This window comes from Pelodiscus sinensis, chromosome 13 (assembly GCF_052426305.1).
Source record: "Pelodiscus sinensis isolate ZL-2025 chromosome 13, ASM5242630v1, whole genome shotgun sequence".
Classification (NCBI taxonomy): Eukaryota; Metazoa; Chordata; order Testudines; family Trionychidae; genus Pelodiscus; species Pelodiscus sinensis.
Genome location: NC_143064.1, coordinates 15,272,993 through 15,295,584, shown reverse-complemented (window position 1 = coordinate 15,295,584; position 22,592 = coordinate 15,272,993). Strand labels below are relative to the sequence as shown.

The window sequence follows — 22,592 nt, the reverse complement described above, 5'->3', positions numbered from 1 at the left end:
GCAGGATGCGTTTCCAGAAAAGCCCTTTTTCCGGAAAAACGTCCGTGGCCAATGTAGACGCACTTTTCCGGAAAAAAGCCCCAATTGTCATTTTCGCGATTGAGGCTTTTTTCCAGAAAAGACTACTGTGCTGTCTACACTGGCCCTTTTCCAGAACAGTTTTCCGGAAAAAGGACTTTTGCCCAAGCGGGAGCAGCATAGTTTTTCCGGAAAAGCAGCTGATTTCTTACAGTAAATCGTCAGTGCTTTTCCAGAAATTCAAGGGGCCAGTGTAGACAGCTCGCAGCTTATTCCGGAAAAGCGGCTACTTTTCCGGAATAAGTGGCCCAGTGTAGACACAGCCATAATGTCTTACTAGTGCTGTCCTATCGCCCCCCCCCCCCCCCCCAAGCCCTGCCCCCCGGGGCTGCCACGGGACCTCTACGACATTTCAAAGCCACACGGAGTCCTGTGGCACCTCTAAGACATTTCAGTGACTTTCACCCCGCTTGGCGGTAGCGGCCCCCCCACGAGGCCACAGGCAGTTCGCCAGTGTCGTCGTCCCCTCCCCCCCCCCCCCGCGTTAGTGGCGGGAGTGGGGGGGGGCGGGCACGAGCACGACGGCGAGATCCCCGCTCGGCGGGCGGCCCCGCCCCAGGGTGTGTGTGGGGGGGCGAACCGGAAGTGCATGTGGCCGATGGGATGGGGGCAGGCGGAGCGGCGGCCTGAGGGGTAAGCGCGGCCGTGTCGGGAGCAGCGGGCGGCCGCTTCCTGGCGGAGGCGAGCGCGGCTGGGCCCGGCCGCCATAGCGGCGAGCGCTGGGCACGGCGGGGGGGGGGGGGCAGGTGCTGTCGGCGCCGTCGGCGCCGGGGGCTGCCCCTGTCGGCGAAAGGGGCAACTGGTGGGAGGGGTCGGGGAAGAAACGGCCGGGAGCGGGACACGTTTCCCGCCCGGGTTCCCGAGCGGGGCGGGGAGCCTGCCGGACGCAGGCGCCTGGGTTACCTCAGGCCACGGTGCCGCCGCAAGCCGCCTCTGGCTGCTACCGCTGCCAGGTCCTTCAAACCACAGCCAGCCGGGGGGGGGGACAGGCCAGCAACGCCCCCCGCCTAGAGCAGTGGAAGTGAAAACTCCCGGGGTTACCGGGCTCCCGCTGACTCGGGGAACCTGCCCCCACTCGAGACGGAGTAATAACAGGGCCGTCAGCGGCTGGGAAAGGATCCCGTGCTGCACGACTTCCAGTGGTAGACTGGTCGCGGAGTATCTCCCTCCCTTGCCTTGGGGCCGCCAGCTCTGGTGAGGAGCTCTGGATTTGCATTTGCCTCCAGAAACGGAAAGACCCGACAAAGGAGGGTAGGTGTCCAGTGATGAAAGCAGAGGCACTTCCCTCTGTTGCCAGCTGTTCTTCCTGTGGGTACCTCTCTGATTCTTGTTTGCCCATGTTTTGTGTAAAAAATAGAAGGGAATGTTTGTGAAATGACCTAGTGTGATGGTGTTGGGTGTGAAAACCACAATTACTCACAGACCAAGCTGTTTCACTAATTTGCATCAACCCCGACCTGTAGACACCAGCTATGAGGGAAGAAGGTGGTTCAGTCTCCCTTAACTGTTCTGTCCCTGAACTGTCTGCTGAGTCTGCCTGTTGAAGCTGTTTATGGTATTTGTTGTGGACAATTGTTTAATACCTGATAACTGATGACTGAATTCATTTCCACATACTGCCAGCAGTCAGGAATCTGACTTCTATTTAAGCTGGATTTGAACAGTTCTGTTGGATCAAGGTATTATATGTATCTTGTGTTAATTCCAGTTAATGGGATCTATTTTTTCTCCTGCCCAAAAATGTTCAACATTAAGCACCCTGAGTGGTGTGATCTCCAACTGTTTTATGCCCAAAATCACTTTTGGAATTTAAGGACAACCCAGGAATTACCGTGCTCCTTTCTTGAAGCCCTGCCCTGCTCACCCCATCCCCTCCTCTCTCTGTCGCTTACTCTACCCCACCCTCACTGAATTTAACCAGGCTGGGGCAAGTGGTCAGCATTTGGGCGGTGATGTTTGTCAGAGGCTGGAGAAGGATGGCTGGAAACAAATCGCTGATCATTGTCTTCAGTTCACCCTCTCTGGGGCACCTGGTACTGGCCACTGTCGGCAGACAGGCTACTGGGCTAGATGGACCTTTGGTCTGACCCAGTACGGACGTTTTTATGTTCTTATGATGTGGGATCTGGGCTGGGTCTGAGGGATTTGCAATGTGGGAGGAGGCTCCGGGCTGAGCCTGGGACTGCGGGTTAGAGTGTAGGAGGGAGATGACCAGCGTAAGGGCTGGGAGAGAGTTTGAGTGTAGGAGGGGTCTCCAGACTGGAGCAAAGTGCAGGGATGCTGGCTCTGAAAGGGTGCTTAGGGCTAGGGCAGGGAATTGTGATGTAGCAAGGGAGATGGGGTGCAGAAGGGGGTATGGAGTGCTGGCTACAGGAGGAAGCAGGAGTTGGGAAGTCACCTTCCACTGGGCAGCACTTATTGGGGATGGCCACTGGTTAGCAGTACAGTGAGACTAAGGCAGGCTCCCTCCCTGTATTGGTCCCATGCTGTTCCAGTAAGGGGCCAACACACTCCTATGATCCATGGGGGAAGGGGGAACATGGCCACATACACTACTCCTGGCACTGTTCCTGCAGCTCCCATTAGCCCAGGGGGAGCAATAATTTTAGAAGGGAGGCCACATCACAAATTTTTGAAGTGGTCTCTGGCCAGCCCAGAAGGGATGGGAGCAGGGCAAGAGATTTTGCGTGCTCCCCCAGATCCTGATTGGCCTGGGAGTGGGGGGAGCATGTGAATTCTTTGCCCCCTATGCCCAGAGAGATTGCAGGAGGAGATTTTGTGTGCTGCCCTAGCCCACAGCCACTTTCCCGCTCCCCCATCCCATGGCCAATCGGGGCTGGGGGAGCATGCAAAATCTCTTGCCCCAGCTCCTATCCTATAAGGGTTACACAGTGCTTAGAGTGAACTGCCAGCTGTTCAAAACAGTTGGTGGTTTACTTTATGCACCATGTACCCTGGGGGGGAGGGGAGAAGAGACTTCATGCACTCCCAGGTCTCGATTGTTCTGGGGGTATGGTAGTGCAAAGTGACTGCGGGCTGGATCAAACCGCTTGGGACAGATTGGCCAACGGAGGCTTTCTTGCCCACCACTGCATTATCCACAGTTCCCCGTTGCCAGCAAATGGTAGCTGCGGGTGGTATTTACAGGCAAGAGCCACGCACCAAGACCCCTTTCTCCTTCAAATTGTGCTGTTGGAGGAGAAAGTTATTTAGATTTGTGCCACGTCTGCCACTTACTAAATGTAGTTTTCTTTAGTACTCATCTCCATAGTATCTAAACAATATCTAAAAACATTATATAAAAAAACCCAATGCCATTACCTGGGAGTCCATATGCACCAGCCAACAAGGTGCATGTTAGGTATACAGTATATAAAAAAAGAAAGTTCAAGTCATAATCTTTGAGACCCTATTTTTGCCACTTCTTGTGGTAAACTGGCTCTTCCCCATTCCTCTTCAGGTTTGCACTTTTTAGCAGCTTTCTTTGTGAAGTGCTCCAGAATTGGTATTTCTCTCCAGTCGTCTCTCACAAGAGGCTAGAAGGCTCTTTCCTGAATGGATATACCACAATGATCTTGCTTCACAATAAGCTGAAATTCTAACAGTCTTATTAAGAATACTGAGATAAATCAAACTAAAACAAAGGAAACACCACACAATTTTTGCCATGTACAGAGCTAGATATGTTAACCTCAGTAGGTACAATTCATACTGCTACATTGAAATATGCTATAGCTTACATTTCTAGGCTGTGCATCCTTTCCCTTCTTGTTACAGTGTGGTAGTGGCTGGGCTGGAACCCACAAGCCCTTTTTCTGTGTTTTCACTTCAAAGCCTCTGTCTCCAGACAACTCTGGGAGTGGGGCTGGTTCTCAGCCCTGCCCCTTTTGGGGGTGAAACTGGCTTGTAACCACATACCAAAATTCATTGTGCCCCCCTCCCCAGTAAAAATTATTGCCCATCCCCTGGATTAGACTAATCAAAGGTGAGAGCCAGATATGCAAAACCCTCATTTTGTGTAGTATTAGAAACAGCATACACAATACCACCACGGTCCTACTTAGCACTTTTCATCAAAGCATCTTACAAAGGTGGGCAAGTATCATTCTCCCTGTATTCCCTCCCTTACAGATGAGGCAACTTGTCTAAAAGCCACCCAGCAGCAGAACTGGGAGTAGAACTCAGGAAATCGGGGATGCAGTTCAATGCACTGTTCTCTAGGTCAGTGGTGCTCAACCTGGGGAAAATTTTTAAGCAAAGAAAACCGAAAACAAACAAAACCACCAAGTCAGGAACATTTTGTTGGCCAGCCCGGATCAAAACGCTGCGACCCCCCCAAGAAGACCGCCATGGGTTGCGCATCACTGCTCTAGGCCACCCTTCCCTTCCTGCAATAGCAATTTATATTTTGTATTGGTGCAGGCAGGGGCCCTGACAGAAGAGCCAGGCTTATTTGTCCATTGTTGGTATATTTGGATAATTATCAAAAAATATAATTTTTCTATAAAATAAAACAATATGCAAACTAAGCTTAATACACTAAAGAAGCTGGATACACATAAGTTCTCATTCTAGATTTGGTTCCAATTTCAACACAGACTGGACACTTTTCCAGTCTGGGAACAGTCTTTCCTCCTGTTCAGCCGTAGGTGTTTCTAGTAGTTGTCTTGGGTGAGGTCCCAGAGGAGAACTGATGTCCTAGATTACTTTACTCCCTGCCCTCAAACAGGATTTACATGAATTGGGAGACCTTTGTTTCAGTTTAACATCCTCCCAGCTTCGCATGGAAAAGTACAGAGTTTAAGATGAATTCACTATCACATGATATGATCTCCATACTTCATGGGTTGTCCCAGATGTCAGCAGGAAGGCTAAGCTTCATAATCTCTTGCTAATGGGCCATCACAGCCCTGAAGTGTAATCAATGGAACTGACCCCAAAGCAGCAAATATACAATTAGATACTCAGTTCAATATTCCTAACTGGATCTTCAAAAATGATACATGCATACAAAGGGGATAATTTCGAAGACTGAAACGCTGCAGGCTCCATGCTGTGCTTTCGCTTTGAAATGTACAAGAGCCCTAGTGGGGACTCTTGTACATTTCAAAGGTGGAATGCTGCTGCTGCACCCCCTCCCCCATAGAGCTGGAGATGGGCTTTTCAGCCAGCTCCTCCCAGCACCTCCTCCTCTCCCTCCTGCTTGCTGCCTCTTTCTGATACAGGAAGCAAAGGCGGGAAGCGATTAGACGCTTACATCCCTACTTGTACAACCATATCAGTAATCACTCCTAGTGAAAATGTAGCTTATATCTTCAGAAATGTTTTTTAATACTATGACTTATAGCAATTCAGTGAATGAAATAAAGTGTACTGACAAAGCCATTTTTGTGCTGGTATAGAAATGTCATGGAAAATCACACCTCTAATTGACGTTGCTATGTTAGAAGATTCTAAAGTGTAGGCATAGCCTTACTTTTTTGAGGTTTTATTGATCGTAACATTGCACTCTGTGGAAAAATAACAGACTGTGCCAAGCCAAGATGTAGCAAACCAACAGAAGATAGTAGTTTATCTCAATGAACATTGGACCAATAGAGCACTGAACAGCATCAACAGTGTTTGCTTATTGTGTAGTTGTGGTTTATGTGCTAAATATCTTGTCTCTTCTAACAAGGATGGGATTTACCATTACTTGTATAATCTACCAAAACTATATACACTTTTAATTTCAGAGATGAATTCCAATGTAGTCAGCTTTACCTGACAAAACTGTAGTTAGTTATAGTCTTCATAGTTCTTCAGTAGGAGCAATATAGTGCTCTAGCTCTCTCTGCTCCAACGGCTGCTTCATGAGAATACTGATCTTTTTACTTGCAAGATCAGGCTCTAACGTTAACTTCTTCTCTTAAGAAAGCATGCAAGAGCTGTTTCTTGTTGGTACTCTGATTTGCTAGGCCATTTCTTGCACTGAAGTCCACATTCTCTTCAAAATATGTAACTAACTGGAGACACAGAGCATTCCAGGAATAATGGTGTATGGAAGTGCTCTGCTACTACTCCCTGTTGGGTGTTTTGAATATTGTTTAAACTGTGCAGTTTCTTGAGCCCCTCTGTGTGTCTGTCTTTCTCTTGATTTGAATTGTATCTCTGGTCATATAATGACTGAAAAAATTGTTTTCGAACTGCAGCAGGACCTGCTTACTTGCATATGTGATCAGCTGCTGGCACTTATTGTAAGGGGTAGCGACAAGGTGGTGGTTTTTACTTGCTTTCCTATTTTCTTTCCCTCTTCCTTGCATGTGTGGGTTGTGGAATCTCAGAAGTGACATAGTTAACTAAGATCTTACAAAGTATAAGTCAGTCAGAATTTGTTAAATTCCAGTACAGAGCAGGAAGGCAGTTTTGGGAGCCTTAAGGAAGGAACACTTCCTACTGTATAGAAAAATGGAGGGCCTGGACAGTTGTTATAGGGTCTTGCTAATTGCTGCTTGACAGCTCCTTCTCATGGTTCATCTAGGACAACAGTTCCCAACTGCTGGTCCGTGGCCCGGTCTGCAAACCGTGGCCTGTGGTGGCTCTGGGGGCCAGGGCTGGGGTACACTGCCCACCGCCTCCCCTCTTGCCATGGCTATTGGGAGAGGTGTGTTCTGCCTCACCTCTCAGCCAACCAGCACCGGGGCAGGATCAGGGTCTCCATCCGGACACAGAAGAGCAGTTCTCTGTGTGGTGGGAAGGTTGCTCGGAGCCCTCATGGCAGCCTTAGAGCAGCTGCGACATGGGCAGCAGCACTCGGTGGCTGGGAGGCAGGGCAGGCACTGGGGGCTTTGGTGGCAGGGCTAGTACTGGGGGTGGGGCTAAAATTTGAGACTGGGTCTGGCATTGGAAGGGGCTCTGAGGGGGTTGGGCACAGTGGGGCTCTGGAAACAAGAAGCTGGCACTGTGGGGTTTGGTGGTGGGAGCTCTAAGAAGTGGGGGGCGGGCATTAATGGGAATGGATGACACTTTCATAACACATGTATGGTTTCTTCATTTTTTCTACATTTACGGTTATGTCTTGAAACATCATTCCTCAAAGTCCAATCCAACTTTTCCTGTTTGTATTAACCGCATTCTGAGATTCAAAGTTAATATTTTATCAACAGTGACTCCAGTCATCAGTGCAGGTTACTAATTATTTCTGTATGAATCTCTTCGCTCCAGTCTTTTTCTTGAGGTCCGCTTTTGCATTGCTTCACGCTCGTTCTTCCCAGTTCTCTAAGATTGTGTGGTTTATCTGGTAAATTTGGTTGGATTGAGATCTAGAGCTTGACTAACAGCATTTTTTTCTAGTCATAGATAGGTTCTATCAATAATACATTTCCTTTGAAATTAGGCATAGCCTGTAAAAATCCATCGGAGTAAAAATGTCCAGTTTCCAGAATACTTTTATGAATTCAATTAGGACAACATATTTTGTGCTGTTAATATTTATATCTGGATTCATCCACACAGATATTATATATTCATACAAGCTGAACTGCGAGCATTTACATGACATAGACTTTCCTTGTGTGACTAGATTGTAGCCTTATGTGTATATATAAATTATTACAGTGTATACCTAATGGTTCAGGTTTTAGATATTTCTTCTCAGTCATTAATCAGCCATGCATTTCACTGGTAGTATTCCTTAGCCAATAATATAAGGTTTTTGTGTTAAGAAGGAGCATTGTGATATATGTAATTAGGGAAACAATATATTTTCCTTGCTTCCTGCTTTAGGATGTGTATAGTTGTCAAGAGATAATTGGCATTTCCCATTTTATTTTTAAGATAATTATAGATTTTAAAAACATTTAAGCTGACTTAGCAATTGGTGTCACCAGGAATAAATTAACCTATTTTGTTTCCTCTGTGAGAAGAGAAGATCCAATTAGATAAGGAAGGAACTGAAGACAAACTGATCTGTGCAAACTTATCAGAATCCTGGCCTTGATGGCATCTTGGTGGAGTTCCATGAAGGTTATAAGAACAGTTAAAAACTAGTTGGTTATATACATTTATGAATCAGCAGTGAAGGATAATTTATTAGCACGGAGTGTAAGAACTCCTCTTACATCACTGATTCCGATGATTGCAAGGACACTGAATGATGAATGACTTCCCTAAAAAAGATTGCAAAATACTAGCTAAGGTTCCTGCCAACATATTTTAGTTAAATCTGGTAAAACTTGTCCATTGGAAACAAGGCCATTTAAGAACAGGCTATCGAGCAATTGTGTCAGATTGCTTGTAGATGTCATTAATTTACATATGCTCATAATATATAGACCAAATTATTATTTAGTAATTTACTAAGCCTCGTAAAGTAAGGAAGGCATTTTCGTTTAATTGGCAAAGAATATTGATGTTAGGAATGTATTTAACTTTTTTTTTTTTGGTTACAGTTTTTAACTCCTTCCTGTGCAGTTTGTACACAGATGTGGGAGAATGTGTTCCAGTGGTTTTAGCTTGACACACTGATCTCTCTTGAGGCTATGAGAGACATGTTGCAGTAGAATGTTGACTCTTGCTTTTATATTAGATTGACTAGCAGGTGAGGCACGTTGTTGACCTGGCAAAGCCTTTTTGCATAAATTACACTTATGTTTAATTTCTTGAACTTTCCTATATGTAGTAGAATTTTTTATTAATGTGCTTGCAAAAGGCAAGTAAAAAACAGTTTTAAATTTGGAGGATTTGAACTTCGGACACTGTTCATTTTATTGAATAATTTCATACATTGTAAATTGGAATCAGAAACTCGTAAAGCTTCTATTACTCTTTCCATAACTAATTTGAATTATTTTGTGATTTGTAACAGTAAAAATTTTCTTTGCACTAAAATGACAGTTGTATAGGCAACTTGATTTTAATTTTGTTAGAAAATATTTTTATGAACTCTAATCATAATAGTCATGTCTTTTTTAGGATGAAAAAAGCATATTTCACCCAGAGTATTATGGTGTAAAAAATAGTATATTCAGCTAATTTAAGTGGCGGGATTGTTTATGCAAAATTTGGTATCTGTAGGTAATCACAAAATATGACTTTATTTTGCACAAACAAACAAATTCTTCAAAATGTATAAAAGATGATGGAAAATCTGGAGTTAGCAGCTCTAGATTTAAATATCCTGGGCTTCATTTGCATCTTGCCGGGTGCCGCCATTTTTAAATCCCCCTTAGTGCGGACTCCATGCCCGTGGCTACACGCGGCACAGAGTAGGTAGTTCGAATTAGGCTCTCTAATTCGAACTACCATTACTCCTCGTGGAACGAGGTGCACTGGTAGTTCGAATCAGAGAGCTTAATTCGAACTACCTACTCCATGCCGCATGTAGCCGCGGGCATGGACTCCGCACTAAGGGGGATTTAAAAATGGCGGTGCCCGGCAAGATGCAAATGAAGCCCGGGATATTTAAATCCCGGGCTTCATTTGCAACTTTGAATGCCTACATTAGCCACCCTAGTTCGAACTAGGGTGGCAGTGTAGACATACCCATACATCTTATCTTACTAAGTATATTTACTCAAACACAATTTAGTTGCATTATAAACTAGTATACATTTACAGTATAATTTTTCTTAATAACTTCATTTGAATGTTAAATGAAATTATTTCACGAGAGAATGACTAAATTTTGCACTAGAGAATATTTTTACACTTTTTACTCCATGTCTTTTAGCTTAACATGGTTTTAATTATTTTTCTAAAGGGTATTGGACACAATGACAATCACTGTAGTGTATGATAACTCTGAAGCTATGGAGCTCTGTGCTTCTCAGAAACTGTATCTTAAACCAGTAGCAAAACTGACTATCAATGTGATGTTTCCAGAACATACAGAAGCTACCCAGTCTTTCTCTAAGTGGGAAGTGATGGACAAGCTGAAGAACATGATTTGTCCAGACCAATTTACTACTGTTAGGGTTTCAAAGAGCACTAAGGATTTCATTCGATTTGAGGGAGAGGCAGAAACTAAAAGGTTGATCCTCACACTTAAGGAAAAACTACATGGAAAGGTAATAAAACTAAATGGTTTTAAAGATGACTTGAAGGTGATGGCCACCGAGGCACATGCTGACTTTCCAACTCCACAAGAGTGGGCATCTTACATGAACAAAAGAGAATTTATGAGTGAAGATCTTACTGAGCAAACCACTGATATTCCTGATTGCATCTATTTTGAAGGGTTGCCATGCAAATGGTTTGCACTAAAGGGCTCAAATAGTGAAAAGCCGAGTGAAGATGTTTTAAGAGTCGTGTTCGAAAGATTTGGAAAGATCAAGAATGTAGATATCCCTATGCTTGACCCTTATAGAGAAGAAATGGTAGGAGGAAATTTAAATAACTTCCATTTTGGAGGCTTACAGACATTTGAAGCTTTTGTCCAGTACCAAGACTACACGGCTTTTGTGAAAGCTATGGAGTCACTTAGGGGAATGAAGCTGATGTTTAAAGGGGATGATGGAAAAGCTCTGGCATGTAACATGAAGGTAAGCATCACCGGCTATATCTTTTGATACTGCCAATGCTGTATTTGCCAAAATACACTACCATAAAGACTTCCATAACAACCCTTTTATTAGTCAAATATCATAAAAGGTACAGCAGAAAAGTATAAAATTCCTTGGCCCAACCAAGGCTTATTTGCTGAGACTGCTGTGAAGGTCATTCTTGCTATTTCAAAATCTTTTTTAAAAGACAAATTGTGAACTTTTTGCTAGCCAGTATGAATATTTAAGTCTCAGTGGATACTTGAAGTAGGAATTTAGGCATGGAGTGCTGCTTTTTGGGAAAGGGGAGTAGATTGATGACTCTTGTAGCTATACATCTTCATAGTTCTCCACTTAGCAAATAAAGTTGTGACTTTTTGGTGGTCCATCCTCACTAAGTCAAGGCTTACAGGTGAGCCAGCCACAAGGCTAAGTCTTCAGAAGCAGCATCCTCTTTGATTTGTTTCCATAAAGATTTTGGTTTGTATGGATTAGCAGCTTGGCTGTTGACTTCTCGATTCTGATTTTAAGCCTTTAGTATGACAGACCTGGAAAAAATCTTTGCCTGTTTATTTTCTGAAACCTTTTTCTTCTTTGGTAAAATAAAAGTGAAAAGTTATCAGGTTTTATAACTCATTTGGATGGGCACTGGGGCTGAGAGGGAGACCTGTAGGAGCTGAAGACATTGGTTTCTGCATGGATAAACTCGAAGCAAAAAAAATATTCATAGTGACTTTTGAATTTGTATTATTAGCATTATATATCTTTGCTCCTCTTGGCACTGTGCTTTATTAAGATGGATATAGAGAACAAAGTTAGAGGACAGATTTGTTTGGAGCATACCCAGAGTTCAGGAGGAACTGGCGGGAGCCGGACCGCCAACGCTCAAACGGCGCGAAAAGCCACGAGCCGCACTTCGTGCATGCGCGGTCCGGCGTACTACGGCTAGAAAAGATCTCTGATCTGCAGCGCCGGGACGAGCCCGACACCTACAGTGGAGCACCCATGGGACACTGCTTGAAGAAGAATGGAAATCTGCATGCCTGCAAAAGCTCATAGCTGCTTAGCAGTGTTAATCTTTATTAGTGCATTGTTGAAGACCACTTTAGGTACTACAACTGATCTAACTTTTACTTTTAAGAAGATGTAAATGATCTATTATTCTTGAATGTGTACCATCTATTAGACAATGGTTTAGAAATCATGCCCCAAATGACATTCCCACCTTGCATAAAGTACTGTATGCTTGGATTTTTTTTAATGTGCCCACAACATCACATTGAGTTAAACAGTTCTCAGCAGACAGCCTCCCCTGCTGTACCAACCAGCCAACTATAATGCACTGATTGTTGGTAGTCAAGCAAATGTTTGACCAAGAAGAAGAGGTTTACAGTGTGCACTGGAAATAAGTAAACTCAGGTGATCTGTCAGAGGGAGAGAATTCCGAAGCTAGTAACTTTCCACTGTAAATGCCTTGCCGCCAATCCCTGAAATTGACCATATACAGGCTGTCAAATATTTATTGTCACAATTTATGAGTCCCTAATAGTACAGGGTAAAGTGACATTTATGAGTAATGCTTATAGTAGTATTAGAGAACAGGAGATAGCTATCAGTGTGAATTCTGCAAGTCATATTCCAGTCTGCGTGGCTAAAAAGTAGCAGAAAGAAACAGTTATGTTTTAAATATAATTGTATAGAAATAGATAAGAGGCTTTGTAAATTGTAAAGACTTTTGTTTTGTTTTGTATAAATAAGATGGATTGACAAGTATGTGGTCTGTTATAATTTGTGAACAATCCTACCTTCTGATACTGTTTTTTTCTGGAACAGGTGACTTTTGATAAAACCAAACATTTCAGCAAAGGAGCTGTCAAAAAGAGAAGGCTGGAAAGCCAAAAGCTGCAAGAACTAGAGCAAGAAAGAAAAAGGGAAAAAGAGAGAGAGGAAGAGGAAGCTGCAAGGTGAGAAATTTGTTTTCAGTGAGTTTTCTACTTTCTTTAAATTTACTCATGTATCTTGCTCCCAACAAAACCTCAAGAGAGGAACACTCAATACTCCTAAACCTAGATGATGATAAAGGTAGAATACAAATTGACACAAGCAAGAGGACTCAAACTGAAAGTTGAATGTTCTCTAATTCATATGGTGTAATAAACCAACAAAAAAGCACAGTAGGTCAAACTACATAGGTGTCACATATAGAGGACTAGATTAAGAGAGGTGTAGTAGACATACACAGTGCATAGAAAAGGGGATTGTGATTGAAGACATGGTATTGAGCTATCTAGACACTCACCGACCCTCTCACTTAAAAACACTGTGTGTTCTTGCTGCTCCCTCCCTTGTATCTCTCCTCTTACAGATCCATGGTTTGTTTTTCTTTGTCACTCTAGTAATCTGTCAAACTCCATTTAAAAGTTTGTTTTAAACCTAAAGAGTCTTTTCTGAAGTGGAATGGGAGATCAGTAAATAGCTGAGATAAAATTAGCCTAGGAAAGTGGCAAATCATCCTTCTGGACATGTTTCCAGTGGCTCAATATATGGTTACCAAAATGTATTGACTGCTCCAAGTTTAAAGGTAAAAGCTTAGATCAGTTGTATTTCCCAAAGTGGTCCTTAACAGATCACTAACAATGTGTGCTGCTTTTGGAAAGGACAGCAAAACAGCATAGTTGAACAGTTTTGACAGAGAGAGTAACCTACTGTCAGTTTGGATATGTGCTTAATCATAGAATCCTAGAAATGTAGGGCTGGAAAGGACCTGAGGAAACCTTAGAAAACCTGGTGGCTTAAGATCTTGTTTGTAGTAGTGTTTCATGGTTGCTGTAACGCAACGAAGTAGTGATCTGCAGCCTAACTGTGTCCTGAAGTAAAATTAATACAGTATAGAACATGTGACAGGATTCCACATGTCTCTGTGTTGGTTGGAGAGTCCCAGTTCATCAGTGCATCCCACCTCATTGCTATTATCTTGAAGGCAGTGTTGTCAGATGTATCTGAACAACTATCACACTGAACTAAAGTTGTTATAGGGAGTGGAAATTATTCCATGAATATACACATTAATGTAAAAACGATAATTGAAATGCTAAATCTAGCTACTCTAATGCTCTCTCTAAATCTATCACCAAACTTAATACCCATATTACTTGAATTTTTCTTTAAAACATTTAATTTTTATATATTGACTTCCCGGAGAGTTTTACGTGCATAAGGAATGCAGGATTAGGTTCAAAACTTTGTGAATCTTAGTTATTGATGTTACCAGAAAATAAAGAAAAAAGGGGCTGATCATTCTCTAGCCATGACCTTGAAGAGACAATAACGTGAACAACTTCTGTGCTCTTTAGAGAGAGACAGATTATTATTAGAAGAGTCGTGAGATTTCAAGAGAAACTCAAAATCTCCACATCTATTGGATATATGTTGGTTGTATTCCTTTGACTTTAAAACATGCTACCTTAGCCACAAGGATTTCTTGATCATAACAGCGAATAGATTCCTAGCAATGAGTCACTTGCTGTTAGCACACTAAAAATCTGACTTGTCACCCACCAGGGGTTAACATGTAAAATGAGTGTCCTCTAAATTGTCACATATTAATAATTACCTAGAAAAAGACGTGATGATGAAAAAAATGCTCGAGAAAGAAAAAGGAAGGCTAAGCTCAAGAGGAAAGAACACAGGCAGATAGATCGGGATGAGAAACGCCCAAGAAAGCAGCAGAAGGTAACAACTGACGAAGAGCAGTGGCCAGAGAATATGCCTGAATGGGAAGAGAGGAAATATCTACTAGCTCAGAGAAGAGTGGAGTCTATAAGGCTGCTTACAGTGCTGTTAAACCGAGTAAAAGTAAGAATATTTTTAAAAAATATTCTATTTTAAAGGATGTTTAGAGCTTGAAAAATTTACCAGGCAGTTGATGGCTAGAGGTCGATGAGAAGGTTGACCTGGAGTTGGAAAAATGCTATCAAGGCCCGATAGCAAATCCCTAATCTAGTCCTTCTTTGCATGTGCCCCTAAGGGAAAAATGTATTAGGGTTCTGTCCCAGTTTAAGGCTTCATCTTTTGTATTAGTCTCTGTCCAGTAGGTGTCTGATAGATCAGAATGAGCTGCCAGGTTCTCATTATTACCATGTTGATAACAAGAAAGGGTGGAAGGTTGCATATGTATCTATATTTCGATTATAATCCTGCCCCAGGATCCTGTGAGACAGTCTCTGCTATTTTTGGGCCTCCTTGTCCCATAAATAGTTCCAGTTAGGACTTTTGCTGCTCAGAGCTTCCCCAACTGCAGAGTAAAATTGACATGAATCCTGTCATTTTCACTGCTGCCCACAGAATACAGCATATCCAAAGTGAGGTTAACACACCTTTTGTCAGTTTCACTCTGCTAATGCTTTAGGAAAATCAGAGCAGAAGAAGCAGTACTGGAGGTGTTTGTCTACATGCTCACTACATTGATTTGCATTTGAAGGATTACCTTCTTAATTATGTGGTTAGAAACTTTTTAAAATGAAAGTTTAAATATTGCAGTAATTAACATGGGCTCCATCACTTGTCAGGGAAAGCTCGCTTCCAGCCACTATCAAGTGGATTTTTTTCAACCCCTGATGTTTCTTACAGTATTTAGGAACCCCCCATCAACAAGCACCAGCCAAAGGCTACAGCAGCCAATCTGTGTGAGTTAGTGCTCTTTAAAACTAACTGGCAACAGACCATGTTAAATTCTGCAGAAGGTGGGGATATCTTAAACAAAGCATTTTTAAAGGTTGAGGAACTACACAGAAAACATTTGGAGAGAAATGTGGGGCCTCTTAATCTCTTAGTTTCACCACCTGTAAAGTTTAATATTTAATGCTGTTACAAAATAGTATAATTTAAAGCCGTTTATTAATTCTTACAAAAGATATTCAGTTTACAAAAGTGCGGTACTTTAGAATTAGCAAAGTCAGTGCAATGTTACAGTTAAAGTGGGTGAATAAAATGATGTTTGTAGCGGATGCAAATCAGGTAAAAGCATCAAAGTTAGCTTAATAATATAGCCAATGGCTTTTATTGAAAGGGAAAATATTCTAGTTAATTAAGGACCCAGTCCTGTGACCTGTGAAAGCTGCAGAACCTTGTATGATTTTTGGTCTGAATTAGAAACAATAGGGCAAATTCTGCCCATAGTTATACCTGGACAGTGACTTGTGAATTAGCTCACAATTAGGTATAGTTTCTCTGCACAGATTTTGTCTGTTGCATTCACACTGTAATTTTCTCTTTGATTTTGTTCAAAGGAATTTGCACAGTTCAGCAACCAAAATGTGGAGCCCTTGCTGTACCCTGAAGATGTAAGAAAGGATTGTTTTCCTGAGCCAGAGTTACGAAATGCACAGACAGACCAGAGAGAATCCCATTATCTTCTACACACACAACTGAAAAATAAGAAAAAGATTAGGAGTCAGTTCTTCCAAACAGGCATTACCTGTTTTAATGCGGAAGAGGTACCAACTAATCTACCTGCATCACCTTCTCATCTTGTGAAAACCGTCTTAAATGACCCAATTGCAACAGCAAGCACTGGTAAATTAACTGGCAGGGATGAATACGGTTCCTCTGGCTGTGGGTCCTTACAGATTACAGTTACTCAAGACTCCAAGGTCATACAGTCCCTTGAGAGAGAGGACTGTCCTCCTTTGAATACAGTACACTCTGGAAAAGTGTCTAGTACAGGTTACTGCAGAAAGCAAAAGATTTATGAAACTGACGAGTTTATACATTATTTATTAAATTATTATCAAACTCCAAGATATGCACGTGTCTGCCTAAAGCCAAAAAGCAGCATTAGCAAGTCTTGGTGGCAGAGAATAGTGTCTGATAACGGGAGTGGCTTTCAGATCAATTTGAAGAACACATATGGGCAACACTTAACAGAAGTGAGTTTTTCACAAAGCCCTGACAAAGGAAATTGTAGCGGAGATGATAATTTTAGTTGGGAGATCACAATTCGGAATTCTGAGACTACAGAGAATGCGTCAAAAAACAAGGCCTATGCTGGAGAGTTTACAAAAAAGTTCCAAGTACAGTGGAATGACTCACTTGATATTGCAACTTTACCTTATGCTGAATTTAGTAATTCTTTTGGAGGCACCAATACTTGTCATGATACAGAATCCAAACAAGACAATAACATAAGTGAAGTTGTTCCACCATACAAATCCTCAGGCGCTGCATACAAATTAAAGGATTTATTGGAAGAAATCAGTAGTGATTCTGAGTATTTTAGTGAGGCACTTAACAGCTCAGCAAAGAGAACAGAAAGAAAATATAAAGGTATTTACTGTGAGGGCAATAAAGCATGTTCCCTTCCAAGAGAGATGGGGAAAAAATTCCTTGTCTGTGTTAAAAATGTACCTCAAAATGATCCAGAAAATGAATCTAAAAAACATAGCTTCTGTTCAAATTCTACCCATAGTGGTCTGACAAAGCGGTATAGACATAAGCTTAAAAAATCGCACAAAACGTGCAATAGTAAATTAAGACATGAAGGGCGAAAAAGTGAGTGGAAATCCAATGAAGAGGCAAGAAATACCCACAAAAAGAAGAAAAAGAGAAAAAAGCCCTCCCCTAACATTTTACATGATGAACATAGCTTCTCTGAAACAGATAGCTGGAGACAGTTGGAGTCTCTAAAAAAGATACAAAGAAAATGTAGCAAAATGTTCCACCATAAGATGAAATTCAGAACACTTAATGTAATGGCAGCAGCATCAAAAGATGCCATCCCTGCTAATGTCTCTCTGCTTCAGGGATCTCACCAAAGGGCAGGTGAGGTAGAGGAAGTGAAATAGAACCAAGGTGACATGCCTCAATTTGATCAGTTTAAGGAGTGTGTGCAAAAGTATGATTACTGACACAATCGCTCTGGCAGTCAAGCTCACCTAACTACTGAAAGTCATTTAGAAGGAGGCGACGCTGATACCCAAAAGGCTTGACAGTCATTTCGTTCAGCAACACTTTTTGGGGTAGGATTGGACTGCAGCACCATGCCTAGTCTCTGCAAGGTGCCTGTTTGCATTTGGGCAGCTGTGAGAGAATGCTGTATCTACATCCCTGCTCAGGAGCTCTTCCTCTTTATGCACATAAGCAGCCAGGTTAAGGAATAGAGAAGAAGTGACCTGTAGATAATACCTTTTGTCTGGGTGCAGCTTATCTTAGTGGTAGAAGCCACTATGATTCTTATTTATCCTGGATCTGGGAAACCTAAGAAATCCTGCTGCTGAAAAGGAGCAAGAAGAGGCTTTCCATGACTTGGACTAAAGTTTAAATTAATGAAAGGGCAGAGTGAGGGACCAATCAGCTCCCATCCTCCTCTGACTTGCCGATGGATGAGCGCCTCTGGAGGAGAAAGGGGCCATCCTGCATTTCCTCAGCATCTGCTTCGCCCTGACTTCTGGGGCTGTCCCAATCACTGCTGTCAAGTTTTCCACCTGTTGATCTGGGTGCGTTGCCGTCTTCTCTTGACAGGAAAAGATGTCCAAAGAATGATGTAAAAGCTGCAAAGTAGTATCTCTGTCCACTTAATGGGATGGTAATGTATCTATCTCGAATACATGCACAATAGCAAATATATGCCTATCCTCTTATGCTTGTTTAAGATTTATTGGGGATAAATTGTGCATGATCATCAGATCATGACATTTTGGAAGGAAAAGATGTACAATTCTGAAGATAAGTAAAATAATGTGATGGGTAAAACTACAGTTCTCCAGACATACTACTGTGGAAAATGTAACTGGGAAAGTGCACAGTGTATAGTTCAGATGGGGATGAAAGCACTTTTGAACTGATTGAGGCCCTATAAAATTGGCATTCTGACCTCCCAATAGGAATAACGTAATTCTCCCCTTTGACTCTTGATTCAGACTACTGTGTTTTACCTATGTGGTAGGTACATGGCTGCATCACTTCAGCATCTTTTTTCTGGGAAAATCTCCTTCAAATAATTTTTTTCTCCTTATCTTCAGGAGATAAAAGGAAATTAATGTCAAGGAAAGAGATGGATGGAAATATTTGAAGATATCGTGTGTTTCCTGTTAAAATTAGACAAATCCAAAGTCTAATGCTGTCTATAGAGCAGAACACAAAAGACAATTCTGAGTAGTTGCTAGCTAATGGCAGTGGGGTCTGTAAACTGCTCATGAAAGCCCCACAAAAGTCTTATTTGGCTCTGAGGAGTGAATTGTAAGTCAGGTCTTCAGTTATTGTAGGCAGTCTAAAATAGTCTTATTGTATTTAGATGCCTTTAATACATGCTGGAGTGCTAGGACAGTGAAACAATCCAGCTAGTGCAGGCTACAAAAATAGAATTTGAATGGATTTGGCACTGATATGAAAAAAGACCAAAAAGTTACCCATGTGCATGACACACAAGCTCTTGTGAACCAGTTGCTGAGAGTTTTGATGCTTAATGGGTTGAAGCCTTTAGTGGTACCCAGCTAAGTCCAGGGCAAGGAGCCATAAAACATTTGCATTTTGATATCTAGTAATTATTATAGAATTGTGAATTGATTGTGTTCAAAACCACTTAAAGATGGAATAAATCTTTAACTATACATTCAAAGTGCCTCCTTAGTCATATTGTTAAGATGATAGGATGGCAAAAGGGCGGGGTAAGGCAACCTTGAAGTTCAGTTGTCAGAAAAAAGATGAAAACTTGCACAATGTGAATTTCTAAATTTGAGAAAACATACATTTTAGTCTCTGAGCAGCTACATTGGGGAAGTTCCTCAGCATTCAGTTAAAATTCTAGGAATGAGCCAGATAACTTGACATTTTCTTGGTCTGATCTAATTCATTACACTGCCACTAGATTTAGCACATCTGAGATGTTGAGTGAGGATATTCCAAACACAGCTCTTGACATTGAACAAGGAAAGGGGATGATTTCAGCATGCTGACCATCAGTATGACAAGTTACCTTGAATATAGGGTGAAAATTGCCTGCAGAATTTAAGATTGGCCTTTCTAGAGGTTGAAGCAGTGAGACAGCTACTTAGTTTAAGGTAGCATACAGATAATTCCCAGAGAAGACTTCGGTTTCAAAATGTTGCTAACTTTTATAAATCTCTTGCTGCATGGAGACAGTGTGAAAATGCAGACTAGAAACTTGGACTGATATTTACATGTATTCAGTTATTTCTGTTTAGAAGATAGCTACAGCTACTCTTGGATAAAGTCTCTTGTGAAGATGTGGATGGAAGTGGAACAGACACTGGTCTGAATTTAGACCACCATACTTACTGTTTCATGTTTCATTTTAGTATGCTTTATTTATTACATGTCAAATATTAAATTAATGTGATATCGTTGCCTTCATTACATAGCATATCATTCATGTTTGTAACCTCTGCTCAAATAAAGTAGAAGTAGAAGTTGAGAAGTATGTTGAGTGCCTTTTTCAGGTTCACAGTAATCAATGACAAATTGCTACTCAAAGTACTGTTATATATGACACCTTTTGTTTGAATACAACTTCTTGCTGAGAATATTGTCTGTATACTTTGGAAGACTTATGCCCCTGTCTCTCTTGTTGTTTTATATAGTTGTAATGAAGATCAACTATTGCAATTGTTTACCATGTAAATATCTTTGTTCTACTGTAGTGGCATAAGTGTTTTTCCTCTATGCAATATTTACAGCAACAAAAAGCAAACTTCCCCCCACTGATGTTGCAATGGCTATTTATGGACTTGTGCATATTGCATTATATACTTCGCACACTTACAGGTAAGGAAGTGACTTTATCTAGAATTGGAACTATATATTTCTTTAAGTGTAACTTTCTGATGGTTTTACACCATCCTGTCATATTTAAAAGCAAATAAATATACTGATTCTATACTTGCTTCTTGCACCACCTAGATTCATTTATAAGCAAGCAAATCCTGAATTTAAAATTTTAAGTTTATATAATAAAACACAAAGTGGATAAAATGTAATATGTGCACTTTAAAATGAAAAATGGCAATTTGATTTGATTTAGTTCATCATAGCAAGATCTGAAATAATTTCAGACATTTCAGCAGACTTTTTCCTAAGTAGTTTATGAATTGAACTGTTTAGATTCCTACCCCCGTGTCTTTTTTATTATTAAATTATCTTACCTTTCTTCCCAGACATGCATTACCTGAGCCCCTGTAGTTTCATATTTTGGACTATTTAGCATGATTTGTGTTTCATGGGTCAATATTCATTTACATGGCTTTTGTAAATTAACTACAAATTTTCTAAGAATTTGTTTTTAAATTTCAGAAAAAAAGTTTGATGTTTTCTGGTTAAACATGCATATTGATGTTGCTCAGGAATAAGATGTAATGTCTTAATTATAAAAGTTAAATAAATATATTTTTATTTTATGTAAATTTCTTAAATGTTAATATATAATATTAAACTATGAAAAGTAATATCCTGGTGGCTAATGATCAGGCATGCACTACAGCTGCTCCCCTAATTCCAGATAAGGCTGTTAGTTATTTATATAGCATGGGTGCCTATCATCTATGAGGACCCCAATCTGCTAAGTGCTATATTAACTGAACACAAAGAGAGTACTGTCCCCAAATTGCTTACAAACTCAATAAGGTATTTGCATGAAGTGGTTAGAATACTTGTTATCCTGTTATAAAATGGATGTTGGGGGTTTGCCACTCCCATCGTAGTTAGGTGGAGTTTCCACTGTTCAACACTTCCCTAAGAATGATGTGTTTGCATAATTACTGGAATAGCTATGGTACTTATCCACCAAAGATTTACATATGTTTAAATTTACATGCTGTGAGAAGTCACACTGTCGGTCTACTTAAGAGTGAAATGTCAAGCACAGGTATAAGTCTTTTATGTATAGCTGCCTAAAATTGTGATAGCTAGGTCATAACCCAGTTTAAGGCTAATACCTTTTACACAGTACCTGTCTAATGGATTGTGCCTCAGGTAGGGATGTAATAGTATAGTCGATTAACTGATAAGCAAAAGCTTATAGGTTAATGCTATGGACTTCATGCATTCCCCCCCCCCCCCCCCCCCAAAAAAAATTTTTTTTAGCAGACTGGCTAGCAGCCCAGTTTGCACCGGGTCTGGGACCTACCCTCACTGTGGATCTGCATTTAAAGTGTATTAGGAGCTAGGCAGGCAGGCAGCCTGGTTCAGTTCCTGCTCATGCTGGGTCTGGGAGCTCAGACCCCACCCCTGGGCAGGGACTACTGCCACCCCGTTTTGCTGCCTCTGTATCAGAAGCAGCAGCGCGAGGTGACAGGCTGCCAATCTGCTAGGGGAATTGGTTTTTAAACTGGTTCCCCTTGTAGACCAGCTGCCTGCCTGCTGATAGGCACCAGAACAGGGTGGCAGGGGGGCTCTCCAGGAGTGGGGCTGGAGCACACTGCCTGCCGACCTCACTCCTGGGGACTACAGAATAGTCAACTAACCGATAAGAATTTGAGTTTGATTAATCGACTATTCAAGTAACAGATATTTAACATCCCTAGCCTTGGGTATATTTAAGGTCAAATTCTGAAGGGGTGAAGGCAATGGAGACTAGATCTGGGGTCGGCAACCTTTACAAACTACATCAAAATTTGGAATAAGTGGTCCACAAAGAGCCATGTAAGAATGCCCGTTTGCAGGACTGAAAATATACAACTTAATATTGATTAATAATAGCATAAATGAAACATACTCAGACTTTATTTAATGGAACTTCTGCTGCATCTTTTCACACATTTCTTTGAAGTTTACATCATAACTGGTGAAATCCAGCTTCATGCACGCATTCAAGCTGTCTTCTATCAATCTTATGGCAGGGAGCTGGGGATGTGGGGGTGCAGATGTCTGGGTTAGGCTGTATGAGGGGCTCAGGGCAGGGCGTTGGAGTGCATGGGATGTGCAGGAGGCACAGTAGGGCGCTGGGGGTGGGAAGTAGACTATTGGGGGGGGGGAGAGCTGGGG

The 22,592-nt window shown here is 41.6% G+C and overlaps 1 protein-coding gene across 5 annotated transcripts; it reads left to right on the top strand.

Annotated features, from left to right (window-relative positions):
* The first annotated feature begins 593 nt into the window (after window positions 1-593).
* LOC102456928 (A-kinase anchor protein 17B) lies at window positions 594-21,007 on the top strand. 5 transcript variants are annotated; one of them, XM_075941011.2, is made up of 6 exons: window positions 594-711; window positions 8,508-8,656; window positions 9,818-10,598; window positions 12,432-12,562; window positions 14,216-14,453; window positions 15,887-21,007. In XM_075941011.2, exons 3-6 carry the CDS (start codon window positions 9,831-9,833, stop codon window positions 17,438-17,440), a joined length of 2,691 nt encoding a protein of 896 aa, XP_075797126.2. In that variant the 5' UTR covers window positions 594-711; window positions 8,508-8,656; window positions 9,818-9,830; the 3' UTR covers window positions 17,441-21,007. The 5 variants fall into 5 exon arrangements, with proteins under 5 accessions (XP_075797126.2, XP_089637954.1, XP_006115484.2 ...); XM_006115422.5 differs by lacking the exon at window positions 594-711 and adding an exon at window positions 841-1,329; XM_006115423.5 differs by lacking the exon at window positions 594-711 and adding an exon at window positions 841-1,386.
* Window positions 21,008-22,592: the final 1,585 nt, after the last annotated feature.

Coding starts and splice junctions, on each gene's coding strand:
- LOC102456928 (XM_075941011.2), top strand. CDS start 9,831: ATGACAATCACTGTAGTGTATGATAACTCTGAAGCTATGGAGCTCTGT. Junction 10,599..12,431: donor CTCTGGCATGTAACATGAAG/GTAAGCATCACC, acceptor TTTCTGGAACAG/GTGACTTTTGATAAAACCAA. Junction 12,563..14,215: donor GAGGAAGAGGAAGCTGCAAG/GTGAGAAATTTG, acceptor ATAATTACCTAG/AAAAAGACGTGATGATGAAA.